At 37.5% G+C, this 22,395-nt stretch overlaps 1 protein-coding gene across 1 annotated transcript in view; it reads left to right on the forward strand.

Moving 5' to 3' along the window:
• The window catches only part of ZNF713 (zinc finger protein 713), a 38,221-nt gene extending 19,717 nt beyond the window's left edge, over nucleotides 1-18,504 (forward strand). The window contains exons 3-5 of the mRNA XM_055340719.1: nucleotides 7,259-7,385; nucleotides 7,722-7,814; nucleotides 17,114-18,504. Of these exons, the coding sequence (XP_055196694.1) occupies nucleotides 7,259-7,385; nucleotides 7,722-7,814; nucleotides 17,114-18,171 (1,278 nt within the window). The 3' untranslated portion in view covers nucleotides 18,172-18,504. The remainder of the gene's footprint in view (nucleotides 1-7,258; nucleotides 7,386-7,721; nucleotides 7,815-17,113) is intronic.
• The last annotated feature ends 3,891 nt before the right edge of the window (nucleotides 18,505-22,395 follow it).

A 22,395-nucleotide genomic window follows, 5' to 3' on the forward strand; every position in this document is an offset into this window, starting at 1 on the left:
GGCTAATCTTTTTTTTTAATAAGTTTATTTTTTATTGGTGTTCAGTTTGTCAACATACAGAATAACACCCAGTGCTCATCCTGTCAAGTGGTGGGCTAATCTTTGAAATATATAAAACACTCCTCTAAGTCAGTAAGAAATTAGGATCCAATTAAAATGTGGACAAATAGCATAAAAAGAGAATTTACAGGAAAAAAATTAGAACTTAAACGCAAGGAAAATGTTCCTCTATACTCATAACAAGAGGAAATTTAAAAGTAGAGAAAGCTTGATATTTTATCAAGCTTCATATATACCATGAGTTTGATATTTTCCATAAGCTTAATAACATAGTCTTTTGACTAAGCTTCTGGAGAAACTGGCATTCTCTTCACTCCTGGCATGAGTGTGTAACAAATTGAATTTTCAGAAAAATGACAAAAACGGGATGCCTGTGTGGCTCAGTGGTTGAGCGTCTGCCTTTGGCCCAGGGCATGATCCTGGAGTCCTGGGATTGAGTTCCGCATCGGGCTGTCTGCATGGAGCTTGCTTCTCCTGCCTCTTCCTGTGTCTCTGCGTCTCTCTCTCTCTGTCTCTCATGAATAAATAAATAAAATCTTTTAAAAAAAAAAGAACAAAACATCTCCCATTGGAAACACTTTTTTTTTTTTTTTTTTTTTTACAATATGACTTTGATACTCATTGTATCAAGAGACATTGAGTTCTATATTCCTTCCGTTGAATCTGGGCAAGCATGTGATCAGTGGAAGTGAAGCTATATGACTTCCAAGGCAAGTCAAAAAGCAGTAAGACTTTGACCTCATTCTCTTTGGATGCTTGCTCTAAGTCCAGCTACCTTGTCATGAAGAAAGCCAAACAGCCCATGGAGAAGCCCACCTGGAGAGGAACTAATGCTCACAGGTCTAGTGGCTCTCAGCTGAAAGCCAGCATCAACTTGCCAGTCATGTGAGTAAGCCATCTTGAAAGTGGTTTCCTCAATCCAAAGTCAAGCCCTCCTAGCTGATCCACATAGATCAGAGGCAAGCTGCCTCCACTGAGTCCTGCCCAGATTTCAGATTTGTAAATAAATGAGATGATAATTGCTGGGGATTTTTTTTTTTTAATTCATGAGAGACACACACACACACACACAGAGAGAGAGAGAGAGAGAGAGAGAGAGAGAGGGGCAGAGACAGGCAGAGGGAGAAGCAGGTTCCATACTGAGAGCCAGATGTGGGACTCGATCCCAGATCTCCAGGATCATGCCCTGGGCTGAAGGAAGTGCTAAACCACTGAGCCACCTGGGCTGCCCTTGCTGGGTATTTTTTAAAAATTTTATTTATTTGAGAGAGAGAGAGCGAGAGAGAGAAAGACTGAGCAAGCACCAGCAGGGGGAGTGGAAGAGGGAGAAGCAGGCTTCCCATTGAACCAGAACCCTGAGATCATGACCTGAACCAAAGGCAGATGCTAAATGGACTGAGGTACCTAGCCATCCTAATAATTGCTGTTTTAGTACCCTACATGTTGGAGTGTTTTTATTATATATCAATAGATAACTATTACCAATTTTGGACCTGTAAGTGGGATACTGCCAAAACAGAGATCTGGAACATATGGCATTGGCTTTGAAACAGAGCCAGTTGAGTAATAGAGGATAGAGAGGAAAAGACTGTTAGTGAAATCATAAAGAGCTTAAAGGAGAGCTAGAAGCTTAAAGGATCTTTGTCAGGGCTTAAAGGCTAGTTAAGAAAATGTTGCTGTAAGTTGGGGGAAAGGAGACCTTCAAAGAAAAAATACTGAGCAATGTTATCACCTTCATAATAAGGACAATAGAAAATATACTTACTGAACTCAGTGATCTATCTAAGATTTTCAGGTAGAAAATTGAAAGCCCCAACTGCTTTGGGCTTCTGACTACCTAAAGTAAAATGTAAAAGAAAAACATAGGCTGAAAAAAGAATGGTTAAATATAAGAAACCAAGAGTTACTAGGTTTGGAAATAAAACTTTCTCATTTACATCTCTCAACATGTGCACAGTGCAGCTGCATTTTAGAATTGCGATGAACTACTGTTCAGTTGATTGGCTGTGTCTCAAGTGACTATTTCTGTGCCTTTCCCACCATTGTATATTGGGGGCAGGGGTTGAGGATGGGCCAAATAACTACTTCTTTACTTCACAGGTCGTGGCATTCAAGGCCCGAAACCTGAGGAACTGCACTCTTAAGATTCTGATCTGTATGTGGACTTAATTTAGATGACAAGATCCTGGACTTCAAGCAGATGCCATAATGGAATGAAATTTGGGGGTCTTGGGGAAGAAGATGGGTGTTTTTTGCACTTGAGAGGGATGTGATTTTTGTTTTAAGTAAGCTCCATGCCCAGCATGGAACTCAACACAGAACTTGAATGCACAACCCTAAGATCAAGACGTGAGTTGAGGTCAAGAGTCAGATACTTAACCAACTGAGCCAACCAAGTGCCCCTGTGTTTTTATATTCTAGAAGGTAGACTATGGCAGATAGTAATTTCCAAAAAATGGCATACATAATTTCTGCCTCCCCACAGACTCCTCTTATAATGTGACTTAAAAACTTCATCAAGAGGTGAGGGACTGTCTCTTCCCTCTGGATCTGGGCAGGCCTGAGTATAGAAGTGAGTAATGTGATCACTGAGGTTGGATCATAAAAAGTGGTTCTCTTGTGAAGTTTGTACTCAAGATCCAACTATCATGCCATGAAGAAGCCAAAGCAGCCTGTCCAAAGGCCCATAGGGAGAGAGACTGAGGCCCCTGGCTGAGCACCCTTCTGACAACCAGTACAAACTTACAGCCATATGAGCAAGCCATCTTAAAAATGAATCTGACAGCCCAACGTTGAGCCACTCCAGCTGAAACCAAATGGGACAAAATTAAGCTTAGTCCCACTGAGTCCTGCCTGTGTTTCAGATTTTGTGAGCAAAATAAATAGTAGTGGTTTTGAGCTGCTAAATTTTGGGGTAGTTTGTTATGCAACAATAGACTGTTATAGGATGTAAATTGATTGAACCCTTAACCCTTATAAGAAATCAGTTTGACAGTATATATCAGAATTACAGATATTCTTTTACTAGATATCTTACTTTGGGAAATTGATTCTTCAGATAGACTTGTTCACAGTTGGAAAATAATATATATACACGATAGTTCACTGTAGCATTATTTATAATAGCAAGAGGCGAAAATGTTCTTTAATAGACTAGTTAAATAAATTGTGTAATGTTCACGCAATAGAGTATCATGCAGCTATAAAAAAAAGAATGACGAAGATATCCATGAACTGATTCCCAGGACAAACTGTTTAGTGAGGAAAGCAAAATGCAAAAGAGTATCTACAGTGCACTACTTTTTGTGTAAGAACGAAAGAAAGGGAAATAAAAGCATACATATATATGTTTTTGGTCATTTGAGCAAAAAGGAACACCAGAAGATTGAGAGTCTGAGATTGGTTGCCAACAGCTCTTGAATGAGAATGGATGAAAAAGATAGGTGGAATGGGGGTGGGGGAGGTTGTTGGTGAGGGGAGGAGAGGGAGGAAGTATGGGAGGAGGGCCTAAAATTGAGTGCAACCAAAATAAATGAACCAAACTGGATTTCCGCTTACTGAATAGCCAACTGAAGGAAACAGGAAAAGGGGTTAATCTTTAAACCTGAATTGTTGGACTTGACCCATTGGCTAAAAACAAAGCAACTGTGAACATTGAACTCTTATTTTAGACTTCTTTTGTGGAGAGATATGAATTAGCATGAAAAGAGAGGAGGATAAAATGAACTCTGCCACACTGGATTAGAATTAGAAGTATCAGTATGAACTCATGGGTCTTTATATAGAATTGGCTGTGGAGTTGTGTGTGTGTTCATGTAAACATACATCATTACATACATACTTCTGTTTCCCTTTTTTTTTTTCAACAACCACTGAAAGGTGCTAGAAGCGATAATCCGATTAGTGTTGAACACAACCAATGCCTGCATCTTAGTTTTTAAATGCCATTCTCCATTAAAAGGAACTAGACCGAACACTCAGTATTTGACCCACAGAACATAAGACACTGCAACTCTGCATATCCTCTAGTTAGAAGTAGAGCTACTCAGTATTTGACCATTAGAAGAAACTACGGATCCTTGGAGAAATGACTAGTTCCAGCCATGAGGCAGAAAAACACAAAATGTACCTTGAAAGAACATTTTTTCTGTCCCCAAAAGTAAAGTGCTCAAAGAATGATAGGGATGTGTCAAAAGGACACAGAAACCAGTTTGAAGGGCTCCTACTGGCTAAATCTAGGACAATCGGAGCATAAAAATAAGTAACAATAATAAATGATTGTAACTTACTGAATAAAATAAGTAAATAAATCCACCTGATATAAATTAATGAATGAATAAGAATGGAAACCTCATCATCACAGTAGAAAGCTAACTGATACAAAGAATGATGGATTTAGAAAAGCACCATTTAGCAACTATCATAATTAAAATTGAATCAGGCAAGAAGTATCAGTGCTAAAACTACTGGGTGAAAGTTTGAGGAAGAACAAGATATTTATACTGTTGCAAAATATGTCCCCCAGAAGATACTTATTATAGGATGAAATAGTAATTTACCAGCCGAAATTACTGGTAAATACCACCTTAACCAAATTATCAAAGTTAACATTGCCAGTAGTGGAACTAGTCAATAATGTGTGTTTCCTGATACAGTTCATTGAGAAGAATCCAGTATCCTTTCCATACTATCCCTACCAAAAGTATTGTGTGAATCTATTCATAAGGAAATATTAGAGAAGTCCAAACTGAGGTTTATTTTCAAAATAACTAGCCTATACTTTTCCAAATATCTGTTACAAAATGCAAAGAAAGACTTAGTAACTGTTGCAGATTAAAGGAGAGAAAAGATGGAAGATAAAGTACTTGGTCTTGAATTTTTTTCTTATAAAGGACATTATTAGGACACTTAGTGAAATCTGAATAAATATATAGTTTAGATAAGAGTACTGTATCTACCGTATCAATGTTAATTTCCTGATTTTGATCATTTTGCTGTTATGTAAGAGAATTCCTTGGTTTTAGAGAATAAACCTCTGAATTTTTTTACCTCTGAATTTTTTTTTTTTACTTCTGAATTTTTTTAGAGGTAAAGGGGCATCATACCTGCAACTTGCTTTTAAACAGTCTAGAAAAATTATAGAAAGAAAAAGGGAGAAGAGAGGAAGGAATTTTTTTATTCCTGCAACTTTTAAGTCAAATTACATCAAAAATTTTTTTAGTTTAAAAACAATAATAAGGAAGCCATATCCTAATATGTCTGAAATGGAAATATTTCCAGCATTAAGTTGTTAAGTTAGAAAACAATGTGTATAATATGTTATCTTTGAGGTTAAAAAAAAGTGGGTAGAAGTAAGAACCCACATTTATATTTGCATAAAGAATTCTGGGGAAATGCACTAAAAACTATAAATAGTGATTAGGAGTAAGAACTGGATAGAGAGGAAAGAAGTCTGGGAGAGATTTTTTTTTCTTTTTTACTAAATACTTTTTTGTGTGTCTTTATATTAACATATTAATATTCTAATTAAAATACAATTTAAAGATTTTTTTAAAGAAGTAAAAAAGAAAATATAAGAAGAAACCAGTAACCTAAGTGTAAGAGCATCATTAGAAGGTATAGAAAGAAAGAGAAAATACTAATTAAAACAGCCAAAAAGGAACTACAAATGCAGAGATTAAAGAATGTAGACTGTAAATTCATAGTTTTCCTCACCCTGGTGCTACCCTCAAGAAACATGGGGAGTGTGAAATGGAAATTATAAGTAAAAGTCACAAGAGGGAAAATATTCATAAAAGCAGAAAAGACATCTTTGTGGTATGATGGAAACCTAGGCTTTAGGATAAGATCGAAGATAAAATCCAGTTCCTGCTAATTAATTAGTTGTATGTCCTTGGATAAATAATTTCTTCCAGCCTTGGTGATTCATCTCTAAATTGCCTATGTCACTTAAGTGAAATATGTTTTCGAGAGATATGTTATCAAAGCATGAAAATTAATTTAAATAAAATGCCAGTCCTGGACTTAGATATTGACTGTTAACTTATGGGGGAAAGAACTTACTCGTAACACCATACTCATTCTGAAGAGTTGAATTATTATATCCAGAAATTGGTGGTATTTTGGAGGGATTAAGTAGTAAGGGAAGAGGGGGAGGTGTATATTTGTTGTATTATGTGCCTGTGTTTATATATCTGTGTCTCTTAAAGCAGAAGGATTTTTTTTTTTATTGATTTATGATAGTCACAGAGAGAGAGAGAGAGGCAGAGACATAGGCAGAGGGAGAAGCAGGCTCCATGCACCGGGAGCCCGACGTGGGATTCGATCCCGGGTCTCCAGGATCGCGCCCTGGGCTAAAGGCAGGCGCCAAACTGCTGTGCCACCCAGGGATCCCCAAAGCAGAAGGATTGTTAAAAATCATGGACAGTGGAGGAAATTTAAAGGTGACACTTTTTTATTTGAATTTCCTACCTGTAACAAGGTAGTCTATTTTTTTAGAAGATTTTATTTATTCATGAGAGACACCAAGGGGCAGAGACATAGGCAGAGGGAGAAGCAGGCTCCCTTTTGGGAACCCCTTATGGGACTTGATTCTGGGCCCTGAGGATCACATCCTGAGCCGAAGGCAAACCCTCAGCCACTGAACCAAACAGGTGCCCCACAAGGTAGACTATTTTACTGATCCCCACATGCATAATGTGTCCTCTAAACATGTTTGCCCTTGTTGCTTGCTTGCTTTTCTTTCTTTCTTTCATCCACTGGAATATCCTTTCTCTCCGGTTCTGTCCAGAGTTTAAAAATATGTTAAGGATCTGTTGAAGATACACAAAATCTACAAACTCTGACACCTCCTTACCATATTTCAACCAATCCTGCATTCCTTATTTTTTTTAAATCTTGTATTCTTTTATTTCTGAAATTTTATAGCATGAATTTCCCATGTTTTTTTTTAATTGTTTAGATGATGAGAGCCTTTCCTTTGCAACAAACTGTAAAAAGCTTAGAAGCAAGCATTGTTTCATGCATGTTTTTGTCTGTCTTGAAAGATGATAGATACTAATTGTTGTTTCAAAAATCTTGACCTAGATTACTCAGCTTACAAGGACTCAGACCTTTTCCACTCTACGCCTTTGTCCCTACCCCTAAGGGACAAAAAAAATGGTTTCTGGCTAAGCAGGGATGTACTTGATATTTTCAGGAATCCCTGACATTCCAGGATGTGGCTGTGAACTTCACCAGCGAGGAGTGGGACCAGCTGTATCCTGCTCAGAAGAACCTTTACCGAGACGTGATGCTAGAGAACTATAGGAATCTGGTAGCACTGGGTAAGGATGTTGTCCCTGTAAAACTAGAAACCATGCTAAATGGGCTTATTTCCTTAATTACTGAAGATTTCCAAATCTTTTGTGAATATGGTTCAGGCCAGGATAGAATGCTAAGCAGTGTTGGAGACAGAGGATCTCTGTTTCCTGCTGTGTCTTCTCAGGTAAAAGATCTTGATTTTATTGAGTGTGAGATGGGTAGCTTCATTTTGCTGCCTCTGAAATTTCCCCTTTCCAAATCCAGAGGCCCTAAAGACTAAAAAGGTTGGAAATGAGTTCTAAGAGAAATTTTTGTCCCAAGTACAAACTTCTGTGACATACATTTTTTTCCATGAATAGGGCATCAACTTTATAAGCCAGAGGTGATCTCTCAGTTGGAGCAAGAGGAGCAGTGGGTGATGGAAAGAGACAGCCCACTGGAGAGTCATGCAGGTGAGAAGCAAGCTTTTGGGTATTGGCTCAGTGAAGAGAAGCAGTCACTCTTGAAATATTCATTGGAATGTAGTCCAAGTCTCTGCCTCTGGGATTTAAAGAATATTGAGGCCTTTTTAAAAATTCAGTTTATGTTTGGCTTTGCCCCAAAATGGAAATGGCCCTCTCATTTTTCCCAATTATTAAATATACTTCTTATTAAAAAACTCACACAAACAAAAGTTAGTTTGAAGGCATTAATTTTAATGTTCATAAATACCTTGATGTTGTAAATCTCCACATGGCACTTTCTGTTTTTCTATTGATATATCCTCAGTATTCTTTAAATCTTTTCCATATCAAAGATCTTCTGCCATTTTGACCTACTTTTCATTCTTTTTCCTTTTAATATCACACTCTTTAAACTAGTCTAAAATCTATAGCCTTAATTTTAATTCTTTTGATTTACCTTTATGATATGACCCCATCCTATCTGCACTATTAAAATTATTTTCTTGGAGATTACCACTAACTTCCTTCAGTCAAATCTAGTGGCTAAAAAAAAGTGATTGTCCCCTCTGATCTTGCATTTGATTGTGTTGACTTGACTTTCTTGAAATTCTCTTCTGTTCTGGCTTGTAACATACACAATTCTTGCCTCTTACAGTCTGTGTCCTTTATCTCTATCTGCTCCTTCACTGCCTTGCCTCCCTTTTAATTCTCCTCCCTTGTATTTTCCTGTAGGAGTACAAGGCTTGATGTTTTGCTCTGTAGTACATTGCTTTAAAGTAGCTCTTTGATGACATTTTCCTATTTCTGTATTTCTAGCCTCAATATTTCCCCCACATTCATTCCCAGATTCTGGATATTTTTTTGTTTATGAATGTCATGCTATCATTTTAATTAAGTATTTCATAACCTGGATCTGTTGACTTTATACCCTCTCTTTAAAGCATTCATTAAATCTGAGAGTTTTTGACCAAAAATATCCAAACCTTAGCTCCCTGTTGTTGACATACCACTACAATGTTCTTTCTGGTTATATTCACAAGTAGTCAGATACTGAGTTAGGTATTTTCCACTTTGGTTTATTAATCCAGACTAACCTACCCCATCTCTATCTAGTTTCTACTCTGATTCTTGGCCCTGGCACCTGGTTTTCCCATTTGGACTTGGTTTTCTGTTATTCAAACTTTTGCATCTTTTTCAAGGTGGCTTTGACTTGGCTACCCTTCTGGCTTTTAGTGTTCTGGGTCATCTTGGGCAGGAAACCTGTTCCTCTTTCAGCCTCAATGAGCCTGAATTTTGGTCCAACCAGTTCTGGCATTCCATGGGTAAAAGCTGATAATTAAACTGTCTTTCCAGGAACCCATGACATTTTCCCCAACAACAGTAGGTAATGTTATTTGTATGAATCTCCACACCCTGAAACCTGGAAAGGAAGAAGCTAAAGGAAGAAAATTAAAAACTCCCTTCCCAGATGAATTGCAGCATAGGCACTTTCAGCAGAAGGCAAAGCTATTCTTTCCCTCAGGTATATATTTTTTCCCCATAGACATATCCATTTGTAGGACCCATGCTATCTCCATTATGTCCCTATCCACAGACCCTCAGCTAGAGAAAATAATTGCTAACTTAAGAAAATTTCCAGAACTTACTTTGTGGATGCCTAAGGCTCTTGGTTCACAGATGTGCTTGAACAAATCATTTCCTTGTACCCTCCTTGTCAGGCACAAGCAGTCTGGCAATCTCCTTCAAGGGGACAACTTGCATTTTTGCATTATCCTGTAAGCCATAGAGATGCAGTGACTGGTTCCGCTTATGAGGATGTGGTAAAACATTTCTGTTGATGGACTCATCTACGTCTGACTTGCCCTCTGGGGTATTGCTTGCCATACTGGCATCTATCTACTGATGCCTATTTACCTAGAAACGTCTTCCTCAGTAAGGTAAGACCTGGAAAATGTCCAATGTATTTAGCAACAAGAAGGTTAGTAATTATATTAATAAGAGAAACAACAGGGGAGTGACTAGAAGAACAATCAGTTATACATCTTTCAGTGAACAGGTGAAAAGGTAGAGCTGGTAAATATGCAGTGTTCTTACAAGAAGCTAGAATGACGGAGACAATAGAGGATATATGGGAGAGAATTGAAGGTAATGTCAAAAGATGTTTGTTCTAAGCAGGAATGGTTTTAGCTTGTTTGTAATACTGAAGGGGAGGGGTTAATAGAGGGGAATAAGTAAAAAATGCATACAAAATATGGAGCAAGGCTCTCAAGAGATGGAAATGGGATTGGAAAGAGATTAGGGTGATTTTGTATATAAATAAGTTTGTTGATGGAAGATTTGGGGGAGTTCACACATGGTTATTTCTATTTTCTTGGTAAAGTAGGAGGCAGGGTCTATTGAATGTAAAGTAATGGTGGGGAATAAGTACAGAACTTGAGGATCACTTGCTTTAGCTTATTTAAGGTCAATGGAAGCTGACTAAAGATGAATCAGGAGATTACCAAGCAGTTTTGAGGGTCCAAATGAGATTTTACCCTATGCATTTGTGGTTTCCATTGTCCATGCATATGCCATTTCTCCTCTTTTACTTGGTACCGGAAAGGCTTTTTAGAGTCCAGGCTGAGGGCCTGTTAGATGGCTAGAACTAAAGAAGGAAAACTGAGAGTTTGTTAATTCAGGTGATTTGACATAGATTCCAGGAAGTGACAAGAAGTGGGCTGGAAACTAGAAAACTACAGAAGAGTTAAAGTGGTGGAGGTCTAGATGAGATCAGAACGATCTCTAGATGAGATCTACATCCCCGTAGAATGTGAACAAGGGCAGGTCTACTCACTAAGCAAGAGAGTGTGACACTGAATGTGAGATTCTTTATATGGATCTAAGTTCAGAGTATAACTGTATAACCAGGTAAATAATTGTTGAAGTGGAGTAAAGATAAAAACACAAACAGCTATCAGAAAATAAGATGGAAGATAAGAACCCATTTAACAGTAACTAGAAAGATAAAACACAAAGAAGTAAACTTTTAACAAGAGATGTGCAACATTGCATGAGGAAAACTTTAAAACACTCTGACAAAAAAAAATAAAATAAAAAAAATAAAACACTCTGACAGACACAAAAATAAACTTGAATAAATGGACATACCAAGATATCAGTGTCCCTAGTATACATATAATGTAATCCCATAAAAAGTGCCTTCAAGATTTTAGAGGGATCTAGATAAGCTCATTCTAAAGTTCATGTTGAGAAACCAAAACCAAAATAATCTGGAAAATCTGAAAGGAAAAACAATAAAAAAGGATTATCTCAACTAGAAATATATAGTAAAAATTTAAGAACAAGGCAGACCAACTGCACAGAGTAGAAAATCCAGAAATAGACCCAGGACTTTAGTATATGATAAAGGCATTATTTCAAATCAGGAAGGAGAAAATAGACATCTTAATAAAATAGTATTGAGACAACTGGTATTTAAAAGTAGACTTTTAAAAAAATTTGTGTATAATTGGCATACTATGTTACATTAGTTTCAGGTGCACAACATAGTGATTCATCTTTATGCTGTGCTCATCACAAGTAGTATTATGAAAGGTAGACCTTTTAATGAATAGTGGGTAGCCATCTGAAAAGAGATAAAATTGGATGCATAACTTACCCCTTAAACCAAGGTACTCCAGGGGCACCTTGGTGGCTCAATGGTTGAGCGTCTGCCTTTGGCTCAGGTCATGATCCCAGAGTCTTGGGATTGAGCCTGCTTCTCCCTCTGCTTATGTCTCTGCCTCTCTCGCTCTGTGTCTCTCATGAATAAAGTCTTTATTTTATTTTTTCTAATAATAAATTTATTTTTTATTGGTGTTCAGTTTGCCAACATACAGAATAACACCCAGTGCTCATCCCGTCAAGTGCCCCCCTCAGTGCCCGTCACCCATTCACCCTCACCACCCACACTCCTCCCCTTCCACCAACCCTAGTTCATTTCCCAGAGTTAGGAGTCTTTATGTTCTGTCTCCCTTTCTGATATTTCCTACCCATTTCTTCTCCCTTCCCTTCTATTCCCTTCCACTATTATTTATATTCCCCAAATGAATGAGACCATATAATGTTTGTCCTTCTCCGATTGACTCATTTCACTCAGCATAATACCCTCCAGTTCCATCCACATTGAAGCAAATGGTGGGTATTTGTCATGGCTGAGTAATATTCCATTGTATACATAAAGCACATCTTCTTTATCCATTCATCTTTCGATGGACACCGAGGCTCCTTCCACAGTTTGGCTATTGTGGACATTGCTGCTAGAAACATCGGGGTGCAGGTGTCCCGGCGTTTCATTGCATCTGCATCTTTGGGGTAAATCCCCAACAGTGCAATTGCTGGGTCGTAGGGCAGGTCTATTTTTAACTCTTTGAGGAACCTCCACACAGTTTTCTAGAGTGGCTGCACCATAAAGTCTTTAGACCAAGATACTCCAAAGGAATCAGAGACTTTATTTCATTTTATTTTTTTTAAAGATTTTATTTATTTATTCATGAGACACACACACACACACACACACACACACACACACACACAGAGGCAGAGACACAGGCAGAGAAGCAGGCTCCATGCAGGGAGCCTGACATGGGACTCCATCCCAGGTCTCCAGGATCAGGCCGTGGCCTGAAGGTGGCACTAAACCACTGAGCCACCCAGAATCAGAGACTTTAAATTTAAAATATGAAACCATAAGAGACATAGGAGAAATCTTTTATAACCTTGAAATGGGGAAGTCATTTCGGACTATGATTCAAAATCTGAAAGTCATAAAACAGAAGATTTCTATATTCAACAGATACAAATCCCCAAACTCTGCATGGTATAGAATAGTAAGATTAAAAAGGCAAATGACATGGAAGGGAAATATTTGCAACTTATACCAAAGGGCTAAGCTCTTATTAATAAAAAGCTGCTGTAAATCAGTAAGAGTCCAACAGCCTAATAGAAGTGTACACATATACGAACAGTTCCTAGATAAAGGAATACAAATATGTTTAATGTAGGAAAAAATATTCAGTCTCACAGTAAGAGAAACACAAATCAAAACTACACCAGATTATCTTTTCTCATCTATCAGTTTAGCAAGTCCAAAAATTTGTCTGCACATTGTTGGTAAGTCTATAGGGGAAAAAGCACTCTCATACATTGCTAGTGTAAGATGAACATAAAGATGTCTTAGATTATCAAAGGGGGCTACCTTTTCAGATAACTCTGTTAGGTGTTGTAGACTCTTTGGATGAACAAAACATTGTCTAGAGTCACATGTTTTTGTAAGCAATTTTAAGGGAATCCAGCCACACTTACTCTGCCACTTGTATTGTGTGTGGCTGTTTTCACACTATAACAGTGGAGTTGAGTAAACAATAAGTCCATATCACCTGCAAAACCTTAAATATTTACTATATGACACTTTAGAGAAAAAACTTACCTCTGCTAAGACAATAGTTTTTACTTATTTATAACCACCACTTTCATTAAGAAATGCATTTTTATTTTTATTTTTTATTATTATTATTTTTAAGAAATGCATTTTTATTGCAACCCATAAGATATATATACAATCTATAAAAGTGAGACAAAGGATTATCTCAAATAGGGGCACCTGGGTGGCTCATTCAGTTGAGTGTCTGCCTTCAGCTCAGGTCCTGAGGTTGAGCCCCAGGTGAGGCTTCTTGCTTAGTGGGGAGTCTGCCTCTCTCTCTCTTCCTCTGCCTTCACCATTGCTTGTTCTCTCTCTCTCTCTCTCTCTCAAATAAGTAAAATCTTAAAAAATTTTACCAATGTTTATCCTACTGATGCTGTGATAGTTTCTAATTGTTTTTAGCCTATTTTGTTTTTTTCCAGCTTTTAATTTATTTTCTACCCACTAAATTAATATTATAACCCACTATAAATCATGGCACTTTTTTTTAATTAACAAAAGAGAACTAGAAATACTATAGTGCTTTGCACATAGAAAGGATAAACTTTAAAATGTTTTCCTCCTTCCCTTTCTCCCTAATTCTTTTTTTAAGATTTTATTTATTTATTCATAGACACACACACACACACACACACACACACACACACACACACAGAAGCAGAGAAACAGGCAGAAGGAGAAGCAGTCTCCATGCAGGGAACCTGACATGAGACTCGATCCTGGGTCTCCAGGATCACACCCCGGGCTGCAGGTGCTACTAAACTGCTGTGCCACCAGGGCTGCCCTCCCTAATTCTTCTCTTTTCTCCCTCCTCTCTCCCATCCTTTTCTCCCTTCCTCTTTTCTTTCTTGTTTCCTTCCTTCCTGCTTCTAAATAATTCAGTTCAAAAGGCATTGAATGAGGCTAAGTAGGCTAAGTTGTCTACTAGGTGAGGTTTGGAGTAGTTCAAAAGGCCCTTCATGATGTTCAAGTTGCCCAGTGGCATCACAATACGCTTATACTAAGATCCTATCTAGAAGGTATCCCTTCTTAGATGCAAAGCAGGTCAGAAGTCTAGGTATCCTAGAAATCTTAATTTTATTGAAGGTTCATAACCCCAACAGTTGATTCGGGGAATATGGAATTGGTGGGGACAAATAGTAACCACATTGAGACTACAGTAGTCTATGCAAATCTCCTATTTTTCTTTATGTAGAACCCTACATAAAGAATAATGAAAGAATAATGAAAGCCTAATAAACTAGAGAGACTTAGTCTGTAGCTGTAACTATGATATTACACTTAATTTAGAACTAGAACACAAAAGAGAATGCATGTCATTCTCACAGTGTAGGCAGGGGAAGATCTTCTGCTCCCATGTCTGAAAACACTTTCTTCCCAAGTAGCACTTTTTCTATAATCTGAGACAACAGAGGGGTAAGCAATGTAAGGTCTGACATGGAAATGTGTTCATGATATGCAGTAATGTAAAAACAAAATGCAGAGGCACCTGGGTGGCTCTATTAAGCTCTGGACTCTTGATTTTAGCTCAGGTCATGATTTCAGGGTTGTGAGATCATGCCCTACATCATCCAGTGGGTGTGGATTCTCTCTCTGCCTGTCCCCCACTCACTCTTTCTTAAAAACAAACCAAAAACAGGGATCCCTGAGTGGCGCAGCAGTTTGGCGCCTGCCTTTGGCCCAGGGCGCGATCCTGGAGACCCGGGATCGAGTCCCACATCGTGCTCCCAGTGCATGGAGCCTGCTTCTCCCTCTGCCTATGTCTCTGCCTCTCTCTCTTTCTCTCTCTGTGACTATCATAAATAAATAAAAATTAAAAAAAAAAACAAAAAAAAAAAAACAAACCAAAAACAAAACAAAAAAAAACAACACAAAATACAAAACAATATTATGGTGTAATTCCACTTTATTTTCCCAGGACAATGCTTGGCATAATTATTAATGGTGCTCCTTTTTGCTGTCAAATGTCCTAATTAGGATAATAATCATATGTGCAAGCCTCAAGGGCAACATTCCTTCAGCTTTTATATACATTATCTATGATTGGAAGACCAAGACTAGTGCATGACCTCCATTTGAGAAAGCTAAAGCAGTCCAAGGGTCAAGAACAGGTGACTGATGAAATAGCTTTTGTAGGTGAGCCAAGAGAAACTGTTGAATTAGGATCATCTGGACTACCCAAGTTTGTCAAGACAAGGTATCATGAGTGTTTATGAGTCAGCCACTGTGATCTTTGATCTTGTCCTGTAGGATTCGTTGCTATAGGGCTGTTCCCAAGGGACTGTCTGAAGTAGAATTTTATCTATCTAGATCATGGAAAATGAGAGGAGAAAAAGAGGCCCAGCTAGGGCCTCCCAAAAGTCATAAAAGTTTCCAAAGTGAGTCCTGTTTAACTTTCTGCCAGGGTAGAATGTGAAGCCACCCAATCCTACAAAAATTGGCCTGTCTCTTAATCCTTCCCTCCACACAGCTTCTATCCTCCATCTCTTGTTAGAAGGGAACTAAACAGGGGCACCTGGGTGGCTCAGCCAGTTAAGTGCCTAACTATTGATTTTGGCTTAGGTCATGATCTCAGGGTCATGAGATCAAGCCCAGCATCAGGCTCTGTGCTGGGTGTGGAGCCTCCTTAAAATTCTCTCTTTCTCCCTCTGCTCCTCCCCACCTAAACAACAACAACAACAAAAGAACAACAATTAGTGAGTGAAGGAAGACATGGGCAGGGAAATAGATAAAATGGGGAAAGAAGTGAGAGCGTAGTCAAGTAAAAAAAATAGGGAGAGAATAGAGTGGGGAAAGAGATAGGTGGTGGGGAAAGAGGAAAAAATGATTCTAACAGCCCAGGGGAAGGAAAGGGGATTAATTTTGGAGTTTTAATTACCAAACAGGTGACAACATTTTAATTACCGAATAGACTGTATTTGTAACTTACTGTAACAGTAAGAATATCTGTTATCTAAGAATTAGGGGGAACCATGAAACCTGCCCAAATCTTCATCCAGAAGCAGAATAATAATGCCCTCCCCAAATTAAGTTTAAAGAAATGGTGGGAGACTGAAATGAAATTTTGTTTTTATCACAATTCATGCTTGTTTAAAATATGATTTACATTTATATTTGTATGAACAGGAAAAAAATCTGATAGGCTCCAAACTATTACCAATAATGACCTCTAAGGGGGTGAAATTCTTCCTTTATGCATATCCACCTTATTTGAATATGTTATTATAAGCAAATATTCATTTTATCATTTTATTTTTTTAAGATTTTATTTATTCATGAGATACACACAGGCCGAGGCAGAGACATAGGCAGAGGGAGAAGCAGGCTCCCTGCAGGAGCCCAATGTGAGAGTCAATCCCAGGACCTGGAATCCTGCCCTGAGCTGAAGGCAGACGCTCAACTGCTGACCCACCCAGGTGTCCCCATTTTATAATTTTAAACAAAAGATTAAAAATAAGAAATACTTTTTAAATAGACAAGTAGCTGGCACTAAAATAGAATAACCCACAGATGAGATTTATAGGGTGATGCGCTCGAACCTGTCTTCTCCAAGTACAATCTTTCCTCAAGTATCTCCCACCTCTAACCGCAGACCTTTCTCTGGTATTTATTATTCTTCTATTTCCTTTCATCCATGGATACTCTTGGATGTCCTCTTATAACTACCATACATGTTTGTCATCCTTTTATAGTCTTATCCCTTGTTACATAGCCATATTTTAAAACTTACACCACATGTGATTTGTCTGCATTAGTATAAGTTTCACTTGGTAATTCATTGTGCAACAATTTCTTTTTCAAAACAGAGAAGGTGGCAAAGTACTTGTATGTTCTGAATTTCTTTTAGATGGGGAGAATAGACCTGAAATCAAAAAATCAACCCCAAACCGGAATATTTCTGATGAAAATCAAAATCATGATATGGTAATGGAAAGACTAACAGGAGACAGTTTCTGGTACTCCATCTTAGGAAGACTCTGGAATTTTGATTACCAGTTAGAGTTTAACCAAGAAATCCAGCAGGGACATTTAGCACAAGTATCTTTGACCCACAAAAAGATCACACAGGAGAGAAACCTTGACTGTGATAGATTTGGAGAAAACTGTAATGTGAACTCAAACCTTATTATGCATCAGGGAATTCCTTCAGTTAAAATACCCCTTAGTTTGGACACACAAGGAAATCGCATCAAACATAATTCAGACTTGATTTACTATCAGGGGAACTATGTAAGAAATAATCCTTATGAATATGAGTGTGGAAAAATCTTCAATCAACATATTCTTCTTACTAATCATATTCATACTGAAGAGAAACTCAGTGAATGTGGAAAGGTCTTCAACCACAACTCATCTCTTACTCAACCTCAGATAGTCCTTACAGGAGAGAAGCCCTATAAGTGTGATGAATGTGGGAAAAGATTCAGCCAGAGGATACATCTTATTCAACATCAGAGAATTCACACAGGAGAAAAACCTTTTGTATGCAATGAATGTGGAAAAGCCTTCCGTCAACATTCATCCTTTACTCAACATCTGAGAATTCATACTGGAGAGAGGCCGTATAAATGTAATCAATGTGGTAAAGCCTTTAGCCGTATCACATCCCTTACTGAACATCATCGACTTCATACTGGAGAGAAACCATATGAATGTAGTTTTTGTGGGAAAGCCTTCAGCCAGAGAACACATCTTAACCAGCATGAGAGAACTCATACAGGAGAAAAACCTTATAAATGTAATGAATGTGACAAAGCCTTTAGCCAGAGTGCACACCTTAATCAACATAGGAAAATCCATACTCGGGAGAAATTATGTGAATACAGTAAATGTGAGAAACCCTTAGGTCCCAGTCCTTCACTTACCCAGCAGCAGCACATAACTTATGGTGGAAAAATCATATGAATATATAAATGTATGAAAACTAAGTCAGATCTTTTTATCCAATTCAATATCATTATTCACAGAGGAAAAAAAAGCTTATAAAAAACTTTTAATGCATTGAAACTAAAATAAATTTAGGTCTTAAATTAGTAGCATATTCCCAGGAGAGGATATAAATAGTGAAAATAATTTATTTTATAAGTAAGATTATATTAAGAATCATGTTCCAAATCTGAAATCAAACTTTTTTTTCAATGCCTAGAAACCTTGTAGGCAATAATCTGTAATTATTCACCTGTAACTTTTATGATACAAAGTTTTTAAAAATTATGTAAGCTTTAAGGCAGTGATGCAGTGTAATGACTCAAATAAACTTGAAATAAACATAAAAGTATTTCTCAAACTCAGTCATTTGTGTGTTTTCTTTACAGTTTTTTTTTATCATACTCAGTATTAATATATTTGCTTAAAGGGAATTAACATTTTTAACCTTGTCCTAGGAAATAGTATTTGTGGAAATTATGAGTTTTATATGTCAGTTACATTTGTCATATAAACATTTATTTATCAAAATGTATATAACTTCTAAGTTAAAAATACTCATTTGCTATAGTACCTAAATTTTCTATACCTTCATTTGAGAAACAATGTGACAGGATATGGCAGTATTTATTTTTGTGTGATTTTTTTTTTAAGCAGCTTTTGCATTTTCATCAAACAAGTCCTAGGATCATCGTAAGAGTCTTGGAGGAGACTGAGAGTCATAGTGATGAACATAAAAAAGTGATGCAGAGAAATCTACTTTTCTATCATGTTGTTCTAGTTTTAAATTTCCTTATAGCAAACAGATGGTTTTAATTAAAATGGGTATTAGAAGTAATGGTTAATTACTACTGGTAAAGGCTTTGGTCAAAGTTTATTTTGCAACCAAAAACAACAACAACAAAAACAACATATCTACAAAGAGTCTTAAGGGCTCCAATACAAGGCAGTGTAATGACACAGGTGACAAGTGAAAACAATGGGATTTTCAGAAGAGTTTCAGCAAAACTTGGATAATCCTAGAAAAGAAGTGTCTGGGCTGAACCAGACCACAGTTGGCCAAGGATTTTCACCAGTTCTTCATAATATAAAGGAATTATAAAATTAGAGGCTTATTAAATAACATTTAGGGTCATAAATGATTATGCTTATCTTAGTTGTACAGTAAACGATGTTATTCTAGGATGAATTTATTTTCATGTCCTTTGACCTCTTCAAAATGTTGCAATTTAAGGAGTGAACCTCAAGTATATTGATTACATAAAAATACTGGTTCTTGGAGTAGACGAACCAGAGGAATACTCCTTCAGAAACCATTAGTTACGACTTATTTCTCTCTAGAAGGGCAAGACAATATCTTTTCACATATATTAGTTCATCTGGTCCATCCAACCAGGTGTTATTGCCTTCTTCTTTTTTTTTCTTTTTTTGTTATTGCCTTCTTTTAAGAAAAAGATATACATAAGGTTATACATAATAATAAATGACTTCTTAAGGATTTCTCACTAGAAATGACAATAGAGGAATACTTGGGTGGCTTGGTGGTGGAGCGTCTGCCTTCGGCTCAGGGTGTGATCCCGGGTCCTGGGATCAAGTCCTGCATTAGGCTCTCTGCAAGGAGGCTGCTTCTCTTCTCTTTGCCTATGACTCTGCCTCTCTATGTCTCCCATGAATAAATAAACTTCAAAAGATGTCACTAGAATATGGATCATCTACTAATTCAGTGGATAAAAACAGTGCCTGGAACAGTGTTTTTATAACACTATGCAAACATTTGTTAGGTACACTAAAATTAATAAAGTTGTGTATTTGAGTTTTTTTCCAGTTTTTTGAGGGAGGCTTGTATTGTGAGGTATTTCCCTCTTAAGACCACTTTTGCTATATCCCAAAGATTTTGAATAGTTGTATCTTCATTTTCATTAGTTTCCATGAATCTTTTTAATTCTCTAATTTTCTGGTTGACCAATTCATCTCTTTGGATGCTCTTTAACCTGCTTATGTTTGAGGTTCTTCCAAATTTCTTCTTGTGGTTGAGTTCTAGTTGCAAAGCATCATGGTCTGAAAATATACAGGAGACAATCCCAATCTTTTGGTATCAGTTGAGACCTGATTTGTGACCCAGTATGTGGTCTGTTCTGGAGAAAATTCCACGTGCACTTGAGAAGAATGTGTATTCAGTTGCATTAGGATGCAATGTTCTGTATATATCTGTGAAATCTATTTGGTCCAGTGTATCACTCAAGGACCTTGTTTCTTTGGTGATGTTCTGCTTAGAAGATCTGTGTTTTCCCGGGATCGAATCCCACGTTGGGCTCCCGGTGCATGGAGCCTGCTTCTCCCTCTGCCTGTGTCTCTGCCTCTCTCTCTCTCTCTCTCTCTCTCTCTCTCTCTCTCTCTCTCTCTCTCTCTGTGACTATCATAAATTAAAAAAAAAAATTAAAAAAAAAGAAGGGATCCCTGGGTGGCGCAGCGGTTTGGCGCCTGCCTTTGGCCCAGGGCGCGATCCTGGAGACCCGGGATCGAATCCCACGTCAGGCTCCCGGTGCATGGAACCTGCTTCTCCCTCTGCCTGTGTCTCTGCCTCTCTCTCTCTCTCTCTCTGTGACTATCATAAATAAATTAAAAAAAATTAAAAAAAAAGAAGATCTGTGTTTTGCTGAGAGCACTATGGTGAAGTCTCGTGTGTTATTATCTAAGTGTTCCTTTCCTTTGGTTATGGATTGATATACTTGGCAGCTCCCACATTATGGGCATAAATATTCAGGATTGTTAGGTCTTCTTGTTGGTTAGACCCTTTAAGTTTGATATAGTGTCCTTCTTCATCTCTTACTAAGTCTTTGGGATAAACTTTAACTTATCTGATATGAGGATTGCTACCCCAGCTTTCTTTTGAGGACCATTTGAATGGTAAATGGTTCTCCACCCCTTCATTTTCAGGCTGGTGGTCTAAAATGAGTCTCTCATAGACAGCATATAGGTGGGTCTTGTTTTTTTATCCATTCCGATACCCTGCATCTTTTGATGGGATCATTTAGCCCATTCACATTCAGAGTAACTATTGAAAGATATTAATTTAGTGTCATCGTACTACCTATTCAGTCCCTGTTTCTGTGGATTGTTTCTCTGGACTCTTTCTTTTACAGGTCCCCGTTAATGTTTCTTGCAGAGCCAGTTTGGTGGTCACATATTCTTTCAGTTTCTCCCTATCCTGTAAGCTCTTTATCTCTCCTTGTATTCTGAATGAGCGCCTTTCTGGATAAAATATTCTTGGCTGCATGTTCTTCTTTAGTACCCTTTATATATCATGCCAGCCCTTTCTGGTCTGCCAAGTCTCTGTGGAGAGGTCTGCTGTTCATCTAATATTTCTCCCCATATAAGTTAAGAATCTCTTGTCTTGCACTGCTTTAAGAATTTTCTCTTTATCTTTAAATTTGCAAGTTTCACTATTAAATGTCGAGGTGTTGAATGGTTTTTATTGAATTTTTTTGGGGGGGTCCTCTCTCTCTCTCTCTTTTGGATCTGAATGCCTGTTTCCTTGCTCATATTTGGGAAGTTCTCAACTATGATTTGTTCAAATATACTTTGTGGTCATCTCTCCCTCTCAGCCTCTTCTGGAACCCCAATTATATGTAAATTCATCCTCAGGCTATCATTTATTTCCCTAAGCCTTTCCTTGTGGGCTCTTAATCGCGTTTCTCTTTTTTCCTCAGCTTCCTTCCTTACCATCAACTTGTCTTCTATGTCACTCACTCTTTCTTCCACCTCAGCAGTTAGAACATCCAGTTTGGATTGCATCTCATTGAATCTATTTAATTTTGGCCTGATTAGATCTCAATTCTGCAGTAACGAAGTCTCTACAGTAATTTATGCTTTTTTGCAGAGCCACCAGTGGTTTTATAATTGTACTTCTGAATTGAATTTCTGACATCATATTGAAATCCATATTCTGTAACTCTGCTGCAGAGAGTACTGTTTCTGGTTCTTCTTTTGTGATGAATTCTTCCTTCTAGTCCTTTTATTCAGTGCAGAGTGGCTGTATGAGTGGGTTGAGTAAAAAATATCAACTACAACCAAAGTAAAACATACCCTAGATGATTCTGAAGAGGTCCAAGACCAGAAAATGAAAAAAAAAAAAAAACACAAAAAACTGAACAAAATAAAATAAAAGGACCACTAAAGTGAAAAAGAAGTATTAAAGTAGTG

The sequence above is a fragment of the Nyctereutes procyonoides genome, unplaced genomic scaffold (assembly GCF_905146905.1).
Source record: "Nyctereutes procyonoides isolate TBG_1078 unplaced genomic scaffold, NYPRO_anot_genome, whole genome shotgun sequence".
Classification (NCBI taxonomy): domain Eukaryota; kingdom Metazoa; phylum Chordata; class Mammalia; order Carnivora; family Canidae; genus Nyctereutes; species Nyctereutes procyonoides.